At 39.3% G+C, this 24,903-nt stretch overlaps 1 protein-coding gene across 5 annotated transcripts in view; it reads left to right on the top strand.

Moving 5' to 3' along the window:
- Positions 1–24,903, top strand: part of LOC306864936 (myosin-7-like) — a gene marked incomplete at its 5' end in the record, with an annotated part of 35,994 nt that overhangs the window by 4,102 nt on the left and 6,989 nt on the right. For 3 of the 5 annotated variants that reach the window (XM_079409244.1, XM_079409243.1, XM_079409241.1), the window contains 14 exons: positions 14,534–14,734; positions 16,131–16,274; positions 16,354–16,510; positions 16,639–16,666; positions 16,763–16,865; positions 16,965–17,057; positions 17,135–17,198; positions 19,426–19,524; positions 19,629–19,732; positions 19,860–19,998; positions 20,096–20,214; positions 20,319–20,468; positions 24,339–24,509; positions 24,594–24,903. In XM_079409244.1, the coding sequence (XP_079265370.1) occupies positions 14,534–14,734; positions 16,131–16,274; positions 16,354–16,510; positions 16,639–16,666; positions 16,763–16,865; positions 16,965–17,057; positions 17,135–17,198; positions 19,426–19,524; positions 19,629–19,732; positions 19,860–19,998; positions 20,096–20,214; positions 20,319–20,468; positions 24,339–24,509; positions 24,594–24,903 (1,882 nt within the window). Of the gene's footprint in view, positions 1–912; positions 977–1,070; positions 1,170–1,240; positions 1,345–1,465; positions 1,605–1,698; positions 1,818–1,906; positions 2,057–2,142; positions 2,314–2,387; positions 2,698–2,809; positions 2,893–3,021; positions 3,228–3,405; positions 3,530–3,652; positions 3,790–3,871; positions 4,128–4,209; positions 4,453–4,533; positions 4,711–4,790; positions 4,937–5,033; positions 5,125–5,207; positions 5,598–5,710; positions 5,838–7,532; positions 7,652–7,855; positions 8,053–8,138; positions 8,323–8,416; positions 8,583–8,686; positions 8,812–8,944; positions 9,254–9,339; positions 9,544–9,650; positions 9,948–10,037; positions 10,143–10,234; positions 10,331–10,533; positions 10,669–11,056; positions 14,735–16,130; positions 16,275–16,353; positions 16,511–16,638; positions 16,667–16,762; positions 16,866–16,964; positions 17,058–17,134; positions 17,199–19,425; positions 19,525–19,628; positions 19,733–19,859; positions 19,999–20,095; positions 20,215–20,318; positions 20,469–24,338; positions 24,510–24,593 lie in introns of those variants that run through there. The other 2 variants (XM_079409245.1, XM_079409242.1) reach the window with 2 other exon arrangements.

Below are 24,903 nucleotides of genomic sequence, written 5' to 3'. Positions count from 1 at the left end.
CTTAAAATAGCTTGAATGTAACTCTACACCCTTGCCTCATTAACTGTACACAGATCTATGAATATGCAAATGAGCCCCGCCTCCACTCACACCAGTCACACCTCCTGATCCACTGAACTGTAGTAAACGAGAAACAATGGCATACACGGATAATGACTGATAAAACTGTTTTTACTAGCGGACAACTACAGTGAATACTGTAACATTCGTTAAAGTTACGATGTTGTGTCCTAAAATGCGTTAAGACTGAATGCAGTCGTTTGTGATTCCAATTCGTGCATAGCTGGGTCTGACTCCTGGCTACTTTTCCACTGTTTCCACAGGTTATAATGCAAGTTAGTGGTTCTAAATTCACATTAAACCACGGCTTCATGGCTGTTTTGCTCTAATTTATTTTTGGTTTTGTGCTGGTAGTAGTATATTTTGCATGCTTGTGATCGGAATCTATCCCTTGATGTGACGACGGCTGTTTCAAACCGCGTTTCTGGGTCAGCCAAACTACAGTTTTAAGGAGAAAATACTCAGGAATGGTGTTGATTAATAGATTGGCACATGGTTTGTCTAAAAGCATATTAAAAACACTACTTTTAAATAGTAAAACCATATGATCAGGATGTTAAAATAAACAAAAATCTCACCTTTCAGAGGAGACATTGATAAGCATGTCCCAGCCAGGTTTGTCATTTGTTGTGTTTCCCTTAAACATTTCCAATGTAGGCTGTGCGTATTTACAGCACATTTCTGTATTTGGTCGTGTTGTGAGTATTTGCAGCACATGTGTTGTCAAACTGATGATGTTTTCTTAATTTGTTGGTGTTTTTACTATTTGCAGCACATTGAGACCTCTCAACCACTGTAAAATATGCTGATTTGATTGAAATGAAATGACACTGAGCTGTTGTTCTTAAACAGGGCAAGTTCATTCGCATTCACTTTGCTGCCAGTGGAAAGCTTGCTTCTGCTGATATTGAGACTTGTAAGAAAAACATTTTCCTTTGTAACTTTTTCATTTTAAAGATGATGGTAAGTTGCCGATGGTAACAGCTTAACTTCTAAATTTCTACAAACAGATCTGTTAGAGAAATCCCGTGTGACTTTCCAGCTCAAGGCTGAGAGAGACTACCACATCTTCTACCAGATCCTGTCTCAGAAGAAACCAGAACTTCTGGGTAAGCAAAATCACAACTTTGGTAACAAAACTGTAAGTGATGAGATGTAAAATATTGTTTTATCCTCTCAGAGATGCTGCTGATCACAGCAAACCCTTACGACTACGCCTTCATCTCCCAAGGAGAGACGCAAGTGGCCTCTATTGATGATGCTGACGAGCTGATGGCTACTGATGTGCGTTATCAAAAACATGCATACATCTCTTGATACTGACTTCTCAAGTCTTGGAACTGAAGTCTGCAAAACATGCAATGAAATGCAGTTAATTATTAGAGACACTGTATATTTACTGTAGGAAGCATTTGATGTGCTGGGCTTCACCCAAGAGGAGAAGAACAGCATCTACAAGCTGATTGGTGCCATCATGCACTACGGCAACATGAAGTTCAAGCAGAAGCAACGAGAGGAACAGGCAGAGGCTGATGGGACTGAGGGTCAGTATTAGGAGAAAATGCTGACATATGATGCATTGGTTGGATATTGGTAGATAGAAGATTCCTTAACGTCAACCATTTTTATAATTGACAGATGCTGATAAATCAGCTTATCTGATGGGCCTGAACTCTGCTGATCTCATCAAGGCTCTGTGCCACCCGAGAGTCAAAGTAGGAAATGAGTGGGTCACCAAGGGACAGAATGTCCAGCAGGTGGAGACTACTTCATCCCTTCATCATGAACATAACCATCAAAAAAAAACACACAAAAAACACATTTTTCTATATCCTATCTTGGATAGGTGTACTATGCTATGGGAGCTCTTTCCAAATCAGTGTACGAGAAGATGTTCCTCTGGATGGTTGTGAGAATCAACCAATCTCTGGACACCAAACAGCCTCGCCAGTACTTCATTGGTGTGCTGGACATTGCTGGATTTGAAATCTTTGATGTAAGATTACATCAACTGATTAATGTGAACACCTTCAATTTTTAGTTATTTTGTCATTGTGATTATATAATATATTCCACCTGCAGTTCAACACCTTTGAGCAGCTGTGCATCAACTTCACTAATGAGAAGTTGCAGCAGTTCTTCAACCACCACATGTTTGTGTTGGAGCAAGAGGAATACAAGAAGGAGGGTATTGAGTGGGAGTTCATTGACTTTGGCATGGACTTGCAGGCTTGTATTGATCTCATTGAAAAGGTGAGTTGTTAAATTTGAGATATCTCAGGTGTTATATCAATAAAGCTAATTTCATTTAATTCTGTTTATCTTAGCCTATGGGTATCATGTCCATCCTTGAAGAGGAGTGCATGTTCCCCAAAGCCAGTGATGCAACATTCAAAGCTAAGCTTTATGACAACCACTTGGGGAAATCAAACAACTTCCAGAAGCCCAGGATTGTCAAGGGTAAACCAGAGGCCCATTTCTCCCTGGTTCACTACGCTGGCACTGTGGACTACAACATCAATAACTGGCTGGTGAAGAATAAGGACCCTCTTAATGAGACTGTCGTTGGCCTCTATCAGAAGTCCACCATGAAACTGCTGTCTAACCTGTTTGTTGGATATGCTGGTGCTGACTCAGGTGTGTTGCTGAAAAATTAGAAAAGAATCCAAGAAACAAACAAATTAATATTTTGTGTGATTTTTTTTAAATACACAATACACTGGAACATGATCTATATTTTTTGTAACAGCCGCGGAGGGAGGAGGTGGTGGCAAAGGAAAGGAGAAGAAGAAAAAAGGCTCTTCTTTCCAGACAGTGTCTGCTCTTCACAGGGTAACATATAGTGTTTTTAACACTGAAATGAATAACACGCTGTGTATATTTGGCTTCTTAATCTTTTTTTAAACAGTATAACAACCTAAAATATATATGGGCAGAGTGATGGATAACATCTATCCACAGGAGAACCTGAACAAGCTGATGACCAACCTGAGGTCAACTCACCCTCACTTTGTGCGCTGCATCATCCCCAATGAGACTAAGACTCCTGGGGCGATGGAGAATCCTCTGGTCATGCACCAGCTGCGCTGTAACGGTGTGCTGGAGGGCATCAGAATCTGCAGAAAGGGATTTCCCAACAGGATCCTGTATGGAGATTTCAAGCAGAGGTACATTTAATTTTGATTGCAGATTCTGTTAAATTTAAAAGTTTTCATGATTTTATTTATTCATCAACATATATAAAATGCTAACTTGTGGGTAAAAATATATTTATTCAAAATGATAATTGAATAAAAAAACATCAACAGCGTTAACTTGCTTCAATTAATACTGTTACTGTGACAGATACCGCATCCTAAACCCTGCTGCTATTCCTGAAGGACAGTTTATTGATAGCAGGAAAGGAGCAGAAAAACTACTGGGATCTCTGGACATTGATCACAACCAGTACAAGTTTGGCCATACTAAGGTATGAATGAACATGTTTAAAGATGGGCTGGAAAAACACTGATTTTCACACTACACCCCCCCCCCCCCCCCTCTTTTAATTTAATTGAATCTCTAAAACTAGAATTTTCATATTTCTTTGAAGGTGTTCTTCAAGGCTGGTCTCCTGGGTACCCTTGAAGAGATGCGAGATGACCGTCTTGCTCTCATCATTACTGGGATTCAAGCAAGAGCTCGCGGCATTCTCTCAAGAATGGAGTTCCAGAAGATTGTTGAGCGCAGGTTAGAAATCAGACACCCAAAAAATTTGAGATCAACAATATTAGTTGGTTTTAAGATATTAATGTGTGCCATTATGTTGTAGAGATGCCTTGCTTGTTATCCAGTGGAACGTACGTGCCTTCATGGGTGTCAAGAATTGGCCCTGGATGAAGCTCTACTTCAAGATCAAACCACTGCTGAGATCTGCTGAAGCGGAGAAAGAGATGGCCAACATGAAGGAAGAATTCCTGAAGTTGAAGGAGGCTTACGCCAAATCTGAAGCCCGAAGAAAAGAGCTTGAAGAAAAGATGGTTTCTCTTCTCCAAGAGAAAAACGACCTACAACTTCAAGTTCAATCTGTGAGTTTGTGATTTTTATGAATTCATGAATGACATGCAACTCCTAAATTTTATTTAATCATACAAAGACATATGTAAACAGGAGCAAGACAATCTTTGCGATGCTGAGGAGAGATGTGAGGGTCTGATCAAGAGCAAGATCCAGCTTGAGGCTAAAACCAAAGAGCTGACTGAGAGACTGGAGGATGAAGAGGAAATGAATGCTGAGCTGACTGCAAAGAAACGAAAGCTGGAGGATGAATGTTCTGAGCTCAAGAAGGACATCGATGATCTTGAGCTCACTCTGGCCAAAGTGGAGAAAGAGAAACACGCCACTGAGAACAAGGTCAGTTTTCAACACTGAACATGTTTGAGATGCAAGAGTGGTGTGTTAAGCGGTCATTACTACAATTATACATTTCTACAGGTTAAAAACCTGACAGAAGAGATGGCAGCTTTGGATGAAATCATTGCTAAGCTGACCAAGGAGAAGAAAGCTCTGCAGGAGGCCCATCAGCAAACGCTGGATGACCTCCAGAGTGAGGAAGACAAAGTCAACACTCTCACTAAAGCCAAAGCCAAGCTGGAGCAACAAGTGGATGATGTGAGTGGTTTGTTGACAATTCTGATGTAAATGAACTCTGAAAAAATGCTAAATAAAACACTTTGTTATTGCCCTTCCAGCTTGAGGGTTCCCTGGAACAGGAAAAGAAGCTTCGTATGGATCTGGAGAGGGCAAAGAGAAAGCTCGAGGGAGACTTAAAGTTGACCCAAGAGAGTGTGATGGACCTGGAAAATGACAAACAGCAATTGGAAGAGAGGATTAAAAAGTGTGTTTTACACAGAGGGTGAAATGATTATTCAAGAATACAGCTCACAATCTGAATCCTTTTTAACAGTGGTAATCAAATATATTCTGAAACACAGGAAAGATTTTGAGATCAGCCAGCTCAGTAGCAAGATTGAAGATGAGCAGGCAATGGCAGCCCAACTCCAGAAGAAACTGAAGGAGCTGCAGGTAAAATTGATGATTCTTAAAAAGTTACATAGTGGGACAGTAAGGAATGCTAGCTTTAACTATGGTTTTCCTCACATTACCAGGCCCGAATTGAAGAGCTTGAGGAAGAGCTGGAGGCTGAGAGAGCTGCCCGTGCTAAAGTTGAGAAACAGAGAGCTGATCTGTCCAGAGAACTGGAGGAGATCAGTGAGAGGTTGGAGGAGGCTGGCGGAGCCACTGCTGCCCAGATTGAGATGAACAAGAAACGTGAAGCTGAGTTCCAGAAGCTGCGCAGAGACCTTGAAGAGTCCACTCTGCAACATGAGGCCACCGCTGCTACACTGAGGAAGAAACATGCCGACAGTGTAGCTGATCTGGGAGAGCAGATCGACAACCTTCAGAGAGTGAAGCAGAAGCTGGAGAAAGAGAAGAGTGAACTCAGACTGGAACTGGATGATGTGGTCTCCAACATGGAGCAGCTTGCCAAGGCCAAGGTGATAAATTCTTGTTTCCATGTTAGAAATTTGAATTGTCTTTACTTCAGCTGATCTTTACAATCATGTGTTCGTTCTGCTTTATTCAATATTCAATTACATAACGTGTCCAGGCAAACTTGGAGAAAATGTGCAGGACCCTTGAAGACCAGATGTCAGAATACAGAACAAAATATGAAGAAGGGCAACGCAGCATCAATGACTTTACCATGCAAAAAGCTAAGCTACAAACTGAGAATGGTATGTACTCTGATTATATATTATTTGATCATGTATTGTTAGTAGTGCTGTCAGTCGATTAAAAAAATAACTAATTAATCACACATTTTTAATCGCGAATAATCCCATCTAATGTTAAAGTTTTTAAATATACTTTTATATTGCAATCATTTCAAATTCAAACTTCAAATTAATGTACAACCGTCAAGACAGTATATTTTTGATATTTGTTTAATGCCATTTTTAAATGACTGAAGGCCAGTATCACTGAAACCAATACTACTGTCTATAATTGTTTCCCTCCCTAATATTTAACCATTGAAAATAATTCAGCATTACAGTATAGTTGAGAGCTAGAGTTGAGAAAATAACTTCTAATTTAAGTGAACTTAATCAATCTCATTATTGGCATAAACCAATAATGGATACCTGTGCCCTTCAGCAGAAATATACAGAAGTTGAATTAAGTGATCAAATACGACATTCTAAATTAAGCATTGTGCGACCTTTTGGACTTTTTTTCAGTTTAGTTTTTTTGATCATTTTGCTTGTGTTATTGCCAGCTGCATACATTTTGGCACAGGTGTGTATTTTTATTGGAACTTTACTATTTCACTTAATAAATCTATTTTGCACTAGGTACAAAAAAATAGTTCCTCTCAGGACCTTGAGGACAAAAATGTTGCCATTGAAACCCATTAAAACTGCTATTTTTAATTGTCGTGCCATTTCACTGTAAAATTATGCAATTTTTTAAAATAGGCTTTCATTCTGGTGGCAAGGCTTCAAAATTATTATTTTGCAACTTTTTTTACCAAATGGTGCCATTCTTTCAGTTTTGGCCTATAAAGCAAATACTCGCTTTATTCCTGTTTTCTGCTTCTGCATGTTACAGAGCCAATTGGATAAATAATGCAGCTATAATTGTGTGGGTGTGTTGATATAGATGTCAGAGTGTGGTTTGTATGTTTCATAAAAAAATTAATTGTGTGTGTGCTTGTAATATTTGACAGAGAAAAACTCTCCTGCAAATCACAAATCCAAGCACTGTGTGCACCAGCTGAGTTTTGCTGGCATCTAATGGGGAAAATTTGGTACTGCGCCCAAACAAAATCTTACTGAAAGCTAATTTTTTGAGATATCAACCTCAAATTTGGAACAAAACATGTTTAGATTTATGGCTTTGAATTTCTAGCAGGTTTACAGTTCAACATGTTTCATAAAGTATATATTTTATATAAAATATTCATAAATCATTTTCATAAATTCTTTTTTTTTGGTTTCACTTTTTGAACTTTTTTTACTTCAACAATAATCTGCCATGGGTCTCCTTTAAAATGAGACCAAACTTGCGTCTGTGCTCCCAAGCTTCACATTTTTATGACAGTTTTTTTGATGCGGACATTTATGTCCTTTATAACTTTTTTTTATTGACGCACAAGGGTTAAATATAGATGAACCCCTTGAAGCAATAGAAGTTATTGATATCCTCTTTTTTTTCTTTGATGAACAGACATCACAGCAGCTGGGTTATTAGGTTATTTACCTGCTATTTCTTTAAGAGCTGCCGCTGCTGAACGTGACACGGATCTGACACGCATATTACTTTCTCTCATTGCCTAAAATTAACATGCTAAATTTGACAGCACTAATTTTTAGATAAATGCCCAAAATCACACACACTTTCTGTAATGTTATGGTTATACTTCTATCTAGGGGAGCTTTCTAGACAGCTGGAAGAAAAGGATTCCTTGGTCTCTCAGCTAACAAGAGGCAAGCAGTCCTACACTCAGCAGATTGAGGACCTCAAAAGACAACTAGAGGAGGAAGTCAAGGTATGGCAACTACTACTACCCACAAGGTTAGAGTAGCAAAGTGTAGCAGTCATTCACCTTAAATACTGCACTACCTTGTCACCCAATAAGCTCTTCTAGGAGCAGTGGGATTCAAACCCACACTCCTCAAAGAGACTAGAGCCTTATGCTACAGCTATGGTCCCTTCTCCATAACAGAAAACATTTATTTTAAATATATTATAGGCTAAGAACGCCCTGGCTCATGCAGTTCAGTCTGCTCGTCATGATGCTGATCTGCTGAGGGAGCAATATGAGGAGGAGCAAGAAGCCAAGGCTGAGCTGCAGCGTAGTCTGTCCAAGGCAAACTCTGAGGTGGCTCAGTGGAGAACCAAGTATGAAACTGATGCCATCCAGAGGACTGAGGAGCTGGAAGATGCCAAGTATGAACAGGAATCAAATTCAAACCTACAAAAATTTTGTAAACATAAAAACTCTGTAAATCAGTGATTCTCTGTAACATTTTTAGGAAGAAGCTGGCTCAGCGTTTGCAGGATGCAGAAGAAGCTGTGGAAGCTGTTAATGCTAAATGCTCCTCACTGGAGAAGACCAAACACAGGCTGCAGAATGAGATTGAAGATCTCATGGTGGATGTGGAGAGATCCAATGCTGCTGCTGCTGCTCTGGACAAGAAGCAAAGAAACTTTGACAAGGTGAATAAAACATGCTTACTGTATAGATAAATAATCTTTCTGTTTTCATCAAGCTCCAATGGTAGCTAATCAAATCTCTGAATCTATCAAACAGGTCCTAGCTGAATGGAAGCAGAAATATGAGGAGTCTCAGAGTGAGCTGGAAAGCTCCCAGAAGGAGGCCAGATCTCTGAGTACTGAGCTGTTCAAACTGAAGAACTCTTATGAGGAGTCTCTGGATCATCTGGAGACCATGAAGAGAGAAAACAAGAACCTCCAAGGTGAAATTGATATATTATTTATCTAAGCTTCCACATGTCACCTAAATTGAATATTTATCTAGGCTTTTTCTGTATTAACCATTATTACATTGCCAACTAAACAGAGGAGATTGCTGATCTCACTGAACAAATTGGAGAGACTGGAAAGAACATTCATGAACTAGAGAAAGTTCGTAAGCAGCTGGAGCAGGAAAAATCTGAAATTCAAGCGGCTCTGGAAGAGGCTGAGGTATATTGATTGTGTAATGTGAAATTTCTGTTGCCATTAGATACTGGATATTTAAGATGTTATACATGTAACCATGCATGGTAAAAGAGAAAAGAAAAGTAATCTTGACTAAAAATTTCTCATCAACTGGCAGGGTTCTCTTGAACATGAGGAAGGCAAGATCCTGAGGGCCCAACTGGAGTTTAATCAGATCAAAGCTGACATTGAACGTAAGCTGGCTGAGAAAGATGAAGAGATGGAGCAGGCCAAGAGGAACCAGCAGAGAATGATTGATACCCTTCAGAGCTCACTTGAATCAGAGACTCGCAGCAGGAATGAAGCTCTCAGACTGAAGAAGAAGATGGAGGGAGACCTCAATGAGATGGAGATTCAGCTCAGCCAGGCTAACAGACAGGCATCAGAAGCCCAGAAGCAACTCAAGGGTCTTCATGGACATCTCAAAGTATGCTTTACCAACAATTTGTAAAACAAAAGTGAAATCTTATAACATTCTGTAGTCTTCTTATTGGTAAAACTTGTCCTTCACAGGATGCCCAACTGCAGCTAGATGATGCTCTGCGTGGTAATGATGATCTCAAAGAGAACATCGCCATCGTGGAGAGACGCAACAATCTGATGCAGGCTGAACTGGACGAGCTGAGATCCCTGGTGGAACAGACTGAGAGAGGAAGGAAACTGGCCGAACAGGAACTGCTGGACGTCAGTGAGAGAGTTCAGCTCCTGCATTCTCAGGTATGACACATCTGTCCACATATTCACACTAACAAAAACTTCAAGCCCTCTCTTAGTACATAATATCATCTAGAGACTATATGAATGTCAATATTGTCTATGTTTAGAATACTAGCCTGCTGAATCAGAAGAAGAAGCTGGAGGGAGATAATACTCAGCTTCAGACTGAGGTTGAGGAGGCAGTGCAGGAGTGCAGGAATGCTGAGGAAAAAGCCAAGAAGGCCATCACTGATGCTGCCATGATGGCAGAGGAACTGAAGAAGGAGCAGGACACCAGTGCTCATCTGGAGCGCATGAAGAAGAACATGGAGCAGACCATCAAAGACCTGCAGCACCGTCTGGATGAAGCTGAGCAGATCGCCATGAAGGGAGGCAAGAAGCAGGTCCAGAAACTGGAAGCCAGGGTAAGCTGCTTATGTTTTAGGAAAGTGTATTTTTTCTGTAATTAAAATGCTTATTTTGTTTAATTAGTAACCATCTTACACAACTCTTAGGTGAGAGAGCTGGAAAATGAGGTGGAACTGGAACAGAGAAAAGCGAGCGAGTCTGTGAAAGGAGTCCGGAAATATGAGAGACGCATCAAGGAGCTCACCTACCAGGTGATATTTTCTCACATACAAATAAACGTCTTTGTATTTATACCATTCATATAATTTCCACACAATTTAGTCACTGTGTACTCTTTTTGCAGACCGAGGAGGATCGTAAGAATCTGAGTCGTCTGCAGGACCTGGTGGACAAACTGCAGCTGAAAGTCAAGTCCTACAAGAGAACTGCTGAGGAGGCGGTATGCCTAAAATTAATTATTTTATTTTTTTCCCCCATGAAAATATTTTCAAATCTTAAAATTGGGAACACCTTAATATGAATTTCAAAATATAATTTTGCTAAATATATAAAATATTGGTTCATCTGCTTTTGGGACTTCAAAACATGCAAAAAAAAAAAAAAAAAAAGATTATTGACCATGATATATTGTTGTTTGTTTAGGAGGAACAGGCCAATTCTAATCTGGGCAAGTTCCGTAAGCTGCAGCATGAGCTGGATGAGGCAGAGGAGAGGGCTGATATTGCTGAATCTCAGGTCAACAAGCTGAGAGCCAAGAGCCGTGATTCAGGATCTAAGGTAACTCAATATACAATCATCATCAGTGACCTCAATTACAATTGGTCTTACTTTGATATTGAAATTATTGTGATCAATCAGAAAAACAGTTTACCTGATCAAAGAGTTAAAATCAATTAGAAACTACTCAAAAGCAACACTATTATTTAATGCATACCCAGTGTATGAGGTGGTGCACGTCCAAATTTTTGTTTTGGGGAAAGATAACTCTCTTAGCACTTGCCTCACCCAAGTTACAGAGATACTATTGCATAAACAGAATTAGCTTTTAGATTTGATGCTTAACTAAACAGTCTAATGAACAATAAATAACTTTTTCAGTTGAGAAAAGAAAGCAACAAATACCTTCTACTACCCAATATCCTTTTCATGTCTCTTCCTCTCACAGAAAGGCCACGATGAAGAGTGAGGCTCTCACATGGATCTTTCTGAAAGGCTTGTTCAGTGTTGCTCAGTGTGATTTCATTATCTGTAGTTCTGTAGAATAAAATGAATGTGCAAGCAAGTCCCTGCTTTATGCTGTTTTTTTTTTTTTATTAATTTATTTTTTATTTATAATTTTAACGTCGTTGCATTCACCTTCAATACATTGGGTGAAATCATGCCACTTTAGATGAGCCTTTTAATCAAGACTGAAGACTTTTAGTTATAATCTACTGAAGAAATGCTTGAAAATCAAGCACATAAAATAATAAGGCAAGAATATTAAGCGACTTATGCAAAACTAGAAGCTTTACATGATCGTAAAATAGAAAATGGGTTTACTTAAAAAATCTAAATGTTAACATTTTCTCCTGTTAGTTTTTGTGCTTTTTGATAAAAAAAGAAAAAGATTTTATAAAGTATGACACAAGGTACAAGAGGATGCTCTTCCATTTAGATATATTGTTAATTTATGCTTCTGTTCTTTTCACATTCAGTGACTGAATGACAATGTAAAGCACTGAATAAAAGACAAATTGAAGGTTACAATTTCCAAAAAAAAAAATCAACAAAAACAATTCAATTGGAAGAGCACAACATTCCTCTCAGGTTTAATTCCTTGGTCAGTATGTGTGTGTGGTAACATTTTAATGAGTATAAAAAGCTCTGATGGACAGTTAATGACCGTAGTCTAAAACCTTTTTTAGTTTTAACAAGACATGCAAACATGAATACAATTGCTTTAAACCTTAAACAGACGAGCTCTGAGGTTCCTTGCATCTCAGAAAGGAAAACCCCATGACTTACTTTTAATTACCAAATTAATCCTTACTTTTATATGTAATATAGGGCAAAATAACTGTGTGTGTGTGTGTGTGCGTGCGCGCGCACTGGGAATGGTAATTCAAGGTGAAGGTGATGATCAGGTCAATGATAAGCAGATGATTAAAGGTGGAGTCAACCCTGAACAGCTGAGAATGGAGGAGTGGAGGGGAGGAAACCAACTATTCTGCCCCTTGAAATGATACCATATAGGATATATGTTATTTTAAGGCTTCAACGGCTGAATCGCTTACTGACAGTTTTTACTGTAATGGTGGAAACAAAATTAAACTGGTTATCTTTACATAATTAATGAGGCAAAATGTTCAAATTTGCCGCCTTATTGGATTTGAGGACAAATGGTTTGTGAATTCAAAGTATATTTTATTACCATAATTTGAACTATATTTTATTACCAAAAAAGTGAAAAGACAAAAAACAAACGCCTGATATTTTAAAGCTCTTCAATTGGTATAAAAGAAATCTAATAATATCCACCTTGTAACCAGCAGCACATTGTTCTCCCTCTGTTGGACATGTAACTTCAGTGAAGTCAATGTGGCCAACAAGTGTGCCAAAATCTATAACTAGATGCTCTTATTTATGTGCATGGAGCCCTTTACAAAGACAGCACCTGTGGGCTGAGCTGTCCTCAATCGGCCAGAAGCACTCAGGAAGAATTTGACACTGTTATCTTTATACTCAAGGGCAAACGGAAAGAAAAATAAGTGTCACAGAAGCTGAGGTAAAGGTATACCTTTGTTTGATTGGCACCAACAGGTTTAGTTAATTGTCCAAAGATCAAATCCACTTTATGAACATAAACCAAATTACTTTATATACTTTCTTTATGATTTCTCCTGAGTATTTGTGTTTTGAATTTTGAAACACAACACATTTTTAGATAATATCCAAAAATAGTACTCTTTTCAGTTCTGCATTTCAAGTGTTATAATTACACTCAAGTGTGACCGTTTGTAAATCCTTAAAGAATCTCACAGGGAGCTCTTAGGAAGTGCCTTCAGTGGGTTTCATAATTAGCACCCTTCAGACTATTAGACACTATGGCAGCAGGCGTGCGGTGGCGAGTTATTAACACTCATCGAACACTTCTTGTTCCTTGTTAGTCTGAGTGTCTTGACCCCGGCTTATCAGCTTGCAGGTCTTAAGGTTACAATAGTGCTTGCCTGTCTGTCTGCTGGAAAGTGGCTCTGCTATTTGATCCTGCTTATCTGTATCAAGAGTTCAGTAGTATAAGATAATATTACAGGTCCCAAACCTGAATACATATACACATATACGTGTACCTGAAATTAAGTTTATTGAGCTGAGTGTATATAAAAAAAAGCAACGAATGCCTTTAGTTATGAAGAGAATCTCTACAGAAAGGTCACTTGCTGTTCGTCAATCGATGAGGTCGGGTAGATCATGCAAGCTGTTCCTCTCAATCAAGGAGAGGCACTCAACAGGAATGTCACAGCAATATCTGTGTGCTCAAGTGTACAGGGAAGAAGACAAATGCTCCATCACTGGTACAGCACAAACTGAAATATTCACACCAGCTAGACACTGACCTTGACCAGGCCCATCCAATAACTGTTAAACAGGTGAGGCCTCTAGTGGAAACCAAAGGAATAGTCAGTGCCTTTAGAATTAATCTAATCTCTCTAAAGAAGACATTTGGAAAGAGATACCTTTTGGATTTCCCTATACATATTTTAGATGAATGTTATACAAAATTGTTTCTGGCCATTTGCTTATATTTTCGTATTTCTATTTAACAGGTACACAGAGGGTGAGTAAAATAATTTTTGGTTGATGATGATACATATGTTTCTAACATCCACTTTTTGAAACTCAATAACCATTATTAACCCTGAGCCTGACACGAATGACATACAATACCACATTAAATCACCCCCCACTTTTCCCCATCATACCCAACCCATCCTTCCTGACCAAACTGAGCGAGCAGGTCGCTTTGTGTGATGCCAACAACCATATTTAGAGGAACAATTGCATTATAAAAGGAGACATGATACGTTATCAACTGTGTCATTTCTTTTTGTGCGGTAAGTTGAGGGGAGCTGTGATTCCTACAAGAAATTAACTTTAAAGCTGTAGTCAATGGTCATAGTATTACTGACTTTACAACAGAGAGGAGGAATTGCATTGTCTGGTACTATTGTTTCTTGTAGTCATTTGGGTTTGAGTATTTGGTGGTCAGTAGTAGAAATGAGACAATGTTGACATTTTCTTTCTTTTGTGTGGAACTAGAGCTTTGAACCATCTGTCTCTGAAGAACAGAACAGTAGAAGTAAGTAGTTTTTGGGGACGCTTCATTTCCAGCGATATCGTCGACCTGATTGCAAAGACACTATTTAAACTTATTGACACATTATTTTCCTTTTTTGATATTGTGCAGTGCTTTGACACAATTTGCATTGTAAAAAGCGCTATATAAATAAAGGTGACTTGACTTTTTAGTCCTACTGAACAAGATAATGTTTTTGTAATTAATTTGAAATCATTTACATAATTTGAAAACTGGTCATATCACTTTATAAAATTATGATCATGTTAAAAAAAGTTTAATCGTAATCCAACAGATCGGTGAAAGATGGGGGATGCCCAGATGGCGGAGTTTGGAGCTGCTGCTCCGTTCCTCAGGAAGTCGGACATCGAGCGTTTGGAGGCTCAAACTCGGCCCTTCGACATGAAGAAAGCATGTTTCGTTCCTGATGCTGAAGAGGAGTTTATTAAAGCATCTATTATCAGTCGAGATGGTGATAAAGTCACCTGTGAGACTTCAAAGGGAGCGGTAAGTTTTAATAAGCTTCAGCAGTCGTATTGTGAATAATCAAATGGATTTAAATTAATATTGTAAGTTTTATATATATATATATATACACTGCTGCTCAAAAGTTTGGGATCAGTAGGAATTTTTATGTTTTTTAAAGAAGTTTCTTTGCTCATCAAGGCTGTATCTATTTGATCAAAAATACAGAAAGCAACTGTTATTTTGTGAAATATTATTGCCATTTAAAATAACAGTTTTCTATTTTAATACACTTTAAAATGTAATTTATTTCTGTGATCTGCAGCTGTATTTTCAGCATCATTACACCAGTCTTCAGTGTCACATGATCCTTCAGAAATCATTCTATTATGCTGATTTATAACCAATGTTGGAAAGCGTTGTGCTGATTCATATTTTTTTGGACCTGTGATATATAATTTTGGATTCTCTGATTAATAAAAAGTTAAAAAGAACAGCATTTATTTAAAAAATAAATTTTGTGTTCCAATATACAATGCTCATCAAAAGTTTGGGGTCAGTACATTTTTTTTTTTTTTTTTTTAAAGAAATTAATACTTTTATTCAGGAGGGATGTGTTAAATGAATGAAAAGTCATAGTAAATACTTGCATTGTTAGAAAAGATTTATATTTTGAACAAATGCTGCTCTTTTTAACTTTGTATTCATCAAAGAAAAAAGTACCACGTTCCAAAAAACAATATTAAGCAGCACAACAGTTTCAACACTCATAATAAATCAGTATATTAGAATGATTTCTGAAGATCATGTGACACTGAAGACTGGAGAAATGATGCTGAAAATACAGCTGCAGATCACAGAAATAAATTACAGTTTAAAGTATATTAAAATAGGAAACCAATATTAGAAATTGCAATAAGATTTCACAATATTACTGTTTTTTCTGTATTTATGATTGAATAAATACAGCCTTGATGAGCAGAAGAGACTCCCTTAAAAAATATAAATTTTTTTTACTGATCTCAAACTTTTGAGCGACAGTGTATATATACAGTATGTGTGTGTGTGTGTGTGTGTATATATATATATATATATATATATATATATATGAAGGGTTGATTTAGTTCGGAATAATAAGTAGTTGGATAATTACAGTGGGGATAATAATAATAATAATAAATACAATAACTTATAAAATACTGTGAAAAATACAATAATAATGTCACATCTCCTAAATCATCTTTGTCTTGAGTTAGTTTTTTATTAAAATTGCCCCACTATCTAATGAATTCTAATTATGTAGCTATTATTCTTGTAAGTTACTATGGTTAAATCTATCTGCTAAATAAATCATAAATGAAAGAAATCCTGATGGTGCACGAAAAAAAGCACAGACACTGTGACACTAGTTTGACTCAAAAAACTGATATCCCCACAGACAGTAACTGTGAAGGAGGCTGATGTTCACCCTCAGAACCCGCCAAAGTTTGATAAAATTGAGGACATGGCGATGTTCACCTTCCTGCACGAGCCCGCTGTGCTGTTTAACCTCAAAGAGCGTTACGCAGCCTGGATGATCTACGTGAGTGGAGTCTTAAAACACTCACAGATTCACTTTATCACGTATGAGCAGATCTGAACCTGCTGTGAATCTCTTACAGACCTACTCTGGGCTCTTCTGTGTCACGGTCAACCCCTACAAGTGGCTGCCGGTGTACAACCAGGAAGTCGTCATTGCCTACAGAGGAAAGAAGAGGAGTGAAGCTCCTCCTCACATCTTCTCCATCTCTGACAACGCCTACCAGTACATGCTGTCAGGTGCGTCTATGTGACAGTGCTTTAAAAATTTCATATACACCCAAAAACAGCACAAGCTATATGTGAAAATCATTTAATGTTCATGCATATAACATTAATCATTATAATTTAAATATTTGCTTTTACAGACAGAGAAAACCAGTCCATTCTTATCACGTAAGACTTTGTGTTTTAGATGATTTATAGAGTTTATTTGTTACATTTTTATGAATGGATTCTTAATAGATTTCTAAGACTGGTTTATGTTAACAGTGGAGAATCCGGTGCTGGAAAGACTGTGAACACCAAGAGAGTCATTCAGTACTTCGCCAGCATCGCTGCTAGTCCTACAAAGAAGGAGACCACTGATAAGAAGGTAAATTGTGGAGATCTGAATTCAAAATGAAATTATTGTACTGCCATTTTGTATGATTGCCATTCATCATACACACATTTCAAATGCTGTGTTTTCTAGGGAACTCTGGAGGATCAAATCATCCAGTGTAATCCTGCTCTTGAGGCCTTTGGCAATGCCAAGACCATCAGAAATGACAACTCATCTCGCTTTGTGAGTAGACAACATTTTAAGTTACAAATCATGTTCATTTTTCCACTGTATTAAAAGACAATATTCCTTTCGAACAGGGCAAGTTTATCAGGATCCACTTTGCTGCCAGTGGCAAGCTAGCATCTGCTGATATTGAGACTTGTAAGAAACATCTTTGATTATTTATTGGTTTATCTTTTATTATCTTTTATGACTGCCCAGAAACAAGCTATATAGGGCATCTGGGAATGTCTTCATTTGCCTGTCTAAATATATAAATAAAGTTGTTGTTCTATTAATTCTACAAATGCAGAAAGTTTTCTGTTAGTTGAAAAATGATTAATAATAATAATAATAATTATTATATTATTTATCCTTTATTTTACCAGGATAGTCCCATAGAGATCCCATAGTCCCATTGAGCAAAATCAGACAACATTCAGTCTAAAATAAAACACAATATAAGTTTAATTATTTAACTGTTGTATAAAATCAGTTTTGCATTTGCACTTGTGTTATTCGGGAAAAACAGCAGTCTTGTGTTATTGCTGTCATGAGTCCGGGTCCGGCACTTCACCCTGTCGCCACAGGAGGCCGCCATCTCCCATCCTCCCGGACTCATTTCCCATAACCAAATACACCTGCCACTTCACTCACACCTGCCGCATCATTATTACACTCACGACACCCGCAGCTGTTCCCCATTGCCACAGACTATTTAGTCTCCCCTCTCCCACCACTCTGCCTGGTTGCGTTATTTGATATTTGTTAATTGTTTGGTAAATGTGTCAAAGTGATTTTGTTTCTAGTGTTTGCTCTGGTCTGGGATACATGCACTGTGCTGCCGTTTTGTATCCCAGTCCTTATCTGTTTTGTTTTTTGTGCTGTGTTGGCTTTTTTGTTTGTATTAAAAGCACCTTACCTGTACCTGGACCCTGACCTCGTCTTTTCGCGGCGCTTCCTTCGCCGTTCCGTGACAGAACGCAACCAGCAAGCATGGGTCCAGCAGGGAGGTTGCTCAACATCCGCCAGGGAGACCGGAGCATGGAGGAGTATGCCAGGGACTTCATTGGAGTGGCTCGGCGGCCGGCTATGGATAAGACCTGCCTCATGGTCTTCTTTTACGGAGGCCTGGCCGAGCCCTTCAAGTCCCTTGTGCCATACTGGGACCCCAAGGAGTAGCTGGAGGACTACATCGACCTGGCTCTGCAGGTGAGCGGCTCAGCCTTCAGAGTGGAGTTAGCTGCGGAGCCCGTTCACAGTTCTCCCGAGGCGACGATCCGGGGGGCGGCGGAGGCATCGGCGGCCGCGCCCAGTGCCTCGCGCCTGCTTCCGCAGCATCCTGGGCTGATGCACAGCGTGCAGGATCCCCCACTGATGACGGTGCGAGCAGTGTGGTCTGCTCGTGGTCTTTCCAGCGTGGCGGTGCCCGCTCACAAGGCTTCCGAGGCAGCGGTGCCCGCTCACAAGGCTTCCGAGGTGGCGGTGCCCGCTCACGATGCTCCCGAGACAGCTGTGTTCGCTCACGTTCCTCCCGAGACAGCTGTGTTCGCTCACGTTCCTCCCGAGACAGCTGTGTTCGCTCACGAAGCTCCCGAGACAGCTGTGCTCGCTCATGAAGTTCCCGAGATGGCGGCGGTGTCTGCTGAAGTTCCCCACCCTGATGTGCCCCCAGAAGCGGTGGAGCCCACCATTGCCCGCTGCAGGGTGGCAGCTCCACACACACCGCTGTGGTGGCCGCTGGTTCTGCCCTGGGTCTCCATCCCGCCGGCGCTGCCTCAGGCCCCAGGTCCCCCTCCGCTACACGGGCCTGGCCCGCCATCCCTCCCCCTGTTCCACCATCCCTCCCCCTGTTCCACATTGCCACAGACTATTTAGTCTCCCCTCTCCCACCACTCTGCCTGGTTGCGTTATTTGATATTTGTTAATTGTTTGGTAAATGTGTCAAAGTGATTTTGTTTCTATTGTTTGCTCTGGTCTGGGATACATGCACTGTGCTGCCGTTTTGTATCCCAGTCCTTTTCTGTTTTGTTTTTTTGTGCCGTGTTGGCCTTTTTGTTTGTCTTAAAAGCACCTTACCTGCACCTGGACCCTGACCTCGTCTTTTCGCGGTGCTTCCTTCGCCGTTCCGTGACAATTGCACTTATTGCCCATGTTATATTGCTTAACTATACCATATGGAATAAATATGAGACAGAAACTTATACAGGGACAATCTTGCCCCAATATTTTTAGGGGTATTTTAACTGCACTGTATTGGCTACATCAGTTGTTGCTCTGCTTAATGTTCATCACAATCAACTGACATGTAAGATGACCTGCATTAGTCTATGGAATGTCCCCATTTAGATACAATGCTTATTTTGTGAATTCTAAATTCTATGAACAGATCTTCTGGAGAAGTCTCGTGTGACTTTCCAGCTCAAGGCTGAGAGAGACTACCACATCTTCTACCAGATCCTGTCTCAGAAGAAACCGGAGCTATTAGGTGGGCAAAAATGTGTTCAAACCAAACAGCTATAATTTTGTTCATTAAAGTTTTACAACAAAAATGTATTAAAACATAATGTCTATTTGTGTCTTTTCTCTCAGAGATGCTGCTGATCACAGCAAACCCTTATGATTATGCCTTCATCTCTCAAGGAGAGACACAAGTGGCTTCTATTGATGATTCTGACGAGCTGATGGCCACAGATGTGTGTTATCTCAAAAATAGCAATGAATTCCATTTAATAAATCTTGACATTATCTTTTTAAGATAAATTTTACTGACAATACAAACTAGAATATGAGGCATCAATTGTTATGATAAATCTGCTGTAGGAAGCATTTGATGTGCTGGGCTTCACCCAAGAGGAGAAGAACAGCATCTACAAGCTGGTTGGTTCCGTCATGCACTACGGCAACATGAAGTTCAAGCAGAAGCAACGAGAGGAACAGGCAGAGGCTGATGGGACTGAGGGTCAGTATTAGGAAAAGGAGAAAATGCTGACATATGTATTGGTTGGATATTGGTAGATAGAAGATTCCTTAACGTCAACCATTTTTATTATTGACAGATGCTGATAAATCAGCTTATCTGATGGGCCTGAACTCTGCTGATCTCATCAAGGCTCTGTGCCACCCGAGAGTCAAAGTAGGAAATGAGTGGGTCACCAAGGGACAGAATGTCCAGCAGGTGGAGACTACTTTGTGATATCATTAACATACTGTTTACAAAACAACCAAATGCCTATGCAGTGAGACTTATCCTTCATTTACTCTACTTATCCCACAAAAAAGGTGTACTATGCCGTTGGTGCTCTGTCAAAGTCAGTGTATGAGAAGATGTTCCTCTGGATGGTTGTGAGAATCAACCAATCACTGGACACCAAACAGCCTCGCCAGTACTTCATTGGTGTGCTGGACATTGCTGGATTTGAGATCTTTGATGTGAGTATTTGATTTTGTTTCCTATTAGTCACTCTTCTGTATCTAGACCAATGTAACCAATAGTTTTGGTTTGAACACTGGGGGGAGGGGATATATAATGTATCTTATATTATTTGTTTGTTTTTTGGTTTATTTTATTTATAGAACACAATTAAAATAACGCAAGGTTGACAAATGTCCTGTACAATCAAATATGGGTAAAATAACAAACTTACAACAGCAAATAAAAATGAGACCAACATCTCAGAAAGGAAAAAGACTGATAAGTAAGAAAATACAAACCCGATTCCAAAAAAGTTGGGACACTGTACAAATTGTGAATAAAAACAGAATGCAATGATGTGGAAGTTTCAAATTTCAATATTTTATTCAGAATAAAACATAGATGACATATCAAATGTTTAAACTGAGAAAATTTATAATTTTAAGGGAAAAATAAGTTTATTTTAAATTTCATGGAATCAACACATCTCAAAAAAGTTGGGACAAGGCCATGTTTACCACTGTGTGGCATCCCCTCTTCTTTTTATAACTGTCTGCAAACGTCTGGGGACTGAGGAGACAAGTTGCTCAAGTTTAGGAATAGGAATGTTGTCCCATTCTTGTCTAATACAGGCTTCTAGTTGCTCAACTGTCTTAGGTCTTCTTTGTCACATCTTCCTCTTTATGATGCGCCAAATGTTTTCTATGGGTGAAAGATCTGGACTGCAGGCTGGCCATTTCAGTACCCGGATCCTCCTCCTACGCAGCCATGATGTTGTAATTGATGCAGTATGTGGTATGGCATTGTCATGTTGGAAAATGCAAGGTTTTCCCTGAAAGAGACAACGTCTGGATGGGAGCATATGTTGTTCTAGAACTTGGATATACCTTTCAGCATTGATGGTGCCTTTCCAGATGTGTAAGCTGCCCATACCACACGCACTCATGCAACCCCATACCATCAGAGATGCAGGCTTCTGAACTGAGCGCTGATAACAACTTGGGTTGTCCTTGTCCTCTTTAGTCCGGATGACATGGCGTCCCAATTTTCCAAAAAGAACTTCAAATTTTGATTAGTCTGACCACAGAACAGTTTTCCACTTTGCCACAGTCCATTTTAAATAAGCCTTGGCCCAGAGAAAACGCCTGCGCTTCTGGATCATGTTTAGATATGGCTTCTTTTTTGACCTATAGAGTTTTAGCCGGCAACGGCGAATGGCACGGTGGATTGTGTTCACCGACAATGTTTTCTGGAAGTATTCCTGAGCCCATGTTGTGATTTCCATTACAGTAGCATTCCTGTATGTGATGCAGTGCCGTCTAAGGGCCCGAAGATCACGGGCATCCAGTATGGTTTTCCGGCCTTGACCCTTACGCACAGAGATTGTTCCAGATTCTCTGAATCTTTGGATGATGTTATGCACTGTAGATGATGATGATAACTTCAAACTCTTTGCAATTTTTCTCTGAGAAACTCCTTTCTGATATTGCTCCACTATTTTTCGCCGCAGCATTGGGGGAATTGGTGATCCTCTTGTCATCTTGACTTCTGAGAGACACTGCCACTCTGAGAGGCTCTTTTTATACCCAATCATGTTGCCAATTGACCTAATAAGTTGCAAATTGGTCCTCCAGCTGTTCCTTATATGTACATTTAACTTTTCCGGCCTCTTATTGCTACCTGTCCCAACTTTTTTGGAATGTGTAGCTCTCATGAAATCCAAAATGAGCCAATATTTGACATGACATTTCAAAATGTCTCACTTTCAACATTTGATATGTTATCTATATTCTATTGTGAATAAAATATAAGTTTATGAGATTTGTAAATTATTGCATTCCTTTTTTATTCGTAATTTGTACAGTGTCCCAACTTTTCTGGAATCGGGTTTGTAAAACAAACCTCACAGGAAAAAAGAGGGGAGCCACTTTGTTAGAACAATCTATTGAGCCAAAAGCTAACTCTAATAAATATAGTCTAAAACTTCTTTTAAAAGAGCCCAATGAAGGTGAAAGTCTAAGATATAAAGGAAAAGTATTCCAACGGTTTAAGGCCACCACTGAAAATGCCCGGTCACCACTCAATTTTAATCTTGCCCTAGGGACATCTAAAATCATCCGGTTAGATGACCTTAGATTCCTTTGGGGTTTGTGTACATGTAAAAGATCAGTTAAATAAGAGGGTGCCAAATTGTGTAAAACCTTATATACTAGGCCTCGTTTACACTAGTGCGTTTTTGTTTTGAAACGCGTAACTTTTGCTACGGTTAAGCCTATCGTTTACACTACTCCTGCGTTTTCGAGGTCAAAAACGGAGACTTTTGAAAACGCTGCAGACCCTGTTTTAGTTTGAAAACTCTGGGGTTGTTTTTCAGTGTAAACGGATCAAAACGGAGACTTTTGAAAACGGTGACGTTTTGCCCACATTCGCTCTGCGTATCCTTGACGACCGTGTAAACAATAACATCGTTTTTGTACCCATAGATACAGTATGTATAAGTAGATTCCCCATTTGACCGCTCCAAGCACGTAAACGCGTCCGCCATCTAAATAATAGGGAATCTAACTATACATACCTAAGATTGTACCTGCATGAACGGTCATGTGACATGCGTTTTCGGTTGTGAAGTGTAAACGGAGATCGTTTCTGAAACGCAGAGGAAACGCCAGTGTAAACGTTGATCATTTTCATTCTAAAATGCCGTTTTAAAACAAAAATTACAATAGTTAAGCCTACAATAAAACATGATAAATTCTAGGTGGTCATGAGTATCTTAAAAATATTTTAATATGTTAGTGCTGGTGCAAGATTAGATGATCTATTCATCAGTCTTTTTAGATAATGTTTCTCCATAGCATTTTAAAGTGGCAGTTTCTCAATAGAATTCAAGTGGATCGCACATTTTACCATCAGCTTCACAACAGGAATGGCTCATGCAAATCTTATCACACTTTTTGAGGGCGCCGGTGAACACACGCAGAGTAAACGGTGATTCGAGCACCACTCATGCACAATTAAAAGAACTGCGCTTCAGTCATATTGTGCAGATAACTGCTCCGTTCAGTTCATACATGTTAGCGCTTATAAAATGTAAATAATTAATTAATAGCCTGATTCTAGGTTTCCATTAACCATGTTATAAATACTGGAAGGTTGTACTTGCTAGTTTTGGTTATTGGGGGGTTACCCCCCCCCAACCCCGCAAACTACACCCCTGATCGAGACACAGTTCAACTAGACAAGTGAATATGGTTGCCGGATTTCTCAACAGGACTGTCCATGCAACATAAGATGACAATTTAATTGCAGGTGTAGTGTACGGCAATGTATATATTGAAAGTCAAATTTCACTGAGCCCACTGATATCATTTCACTGATATCCAAATTTACTAAATGCACAATTATAGATTATATAATTCTAATGTATAGTTATAGATCCAAGAGCTGGTTTGGCACAGGCTTCTATCCTGTCTTCTATTGAAGGAAGTTCTAGGACAGTCTTTTTTAAAGAGTTTATGTCCGCACAATCCCAATTTTCAACTAGCTACTGCTGTTCATGGCAGGTGGTAATAGGGGAGGTGCTGGTCTTATAGAAATGTATTATGGGGCAAAAATGTGTACTTTATATGCTTGCTTAAATAAAACGTGCCAAGAATGTTTTTGATCCATTATTCTAGAACTGTTCACTTTAAATTGTGTATGTTTGATAAACATTTAGTCGTTCGTTTTTAGGAGGACATTGGCAATTGGATAATATGGAAATACATTATATAGAGATAAATTAGCATAAACTGTGACTTCTCAACACTACATTAAAAAATAACAATGTGTCACTCTGTGGCTATATGTTTTCTACCCATGTTGAAAACACTGCTAATCTGTTCTAGTTCAACACCTTTGAGCAGCTGTGCATCAACTTCACTAATGAGAAGTTGCAGCAGTTCTTCAACCACCACATGTTTGTGTTGGAGCAAGAGGAATACAAGAAGGAGGGTATTGAGTGGGAGTTCATTGACTTTGGCATGGACTTGCAAGCTTGTATTGATCTCATTGAAAAGGTGAGTTTTAAAATTTTAGAGATCTCAGTAGTTGGATCAACACTGCTCAGCTAAATTGAAATTACTCGCTCTAATGTTTGCTAGCCCATGGGTATCATGTCCATCCTTGAAGAGGAGTGCATGTTCCCCAAAGCCAGTGATGCAACATTCAAAGCTAAGCTTTATGACAACCACTTGGGGAAATCAAACAACTTCCAGAAGCCCAGGATTGTCAAGGGTAAACCAGAGGCCCATTTCTCCCTGGTTCACTACGCTGGCACTGTGGACTACAACATCAATAACTGGCTGGTGAAGAATAAGGACCCTCTTAATGAGACTGTTGTTGGCCTCTATCAGAAATCCACCATGAAACTGCTGTCTAACCTGTTTGCTAATTACGCTGGTGCTGACTCAG

Source organism: Barbus barbus (assembly GCF_936440315.1).
Source record: "Barbus barbus genome assembly, chromosome: 46".
In the NCBI taxonomy this organism is placed as follows: Eukaryota; Metazoa; Chordata; class Actinopteri; order Cypriniformes; family Cyprinidae; genus Barbus; species Barbus barbus.
Note: the sequence above shows the minus strand (reverse complement) of the source record. Positions and strands in the feature narration are given on the sequence as shown.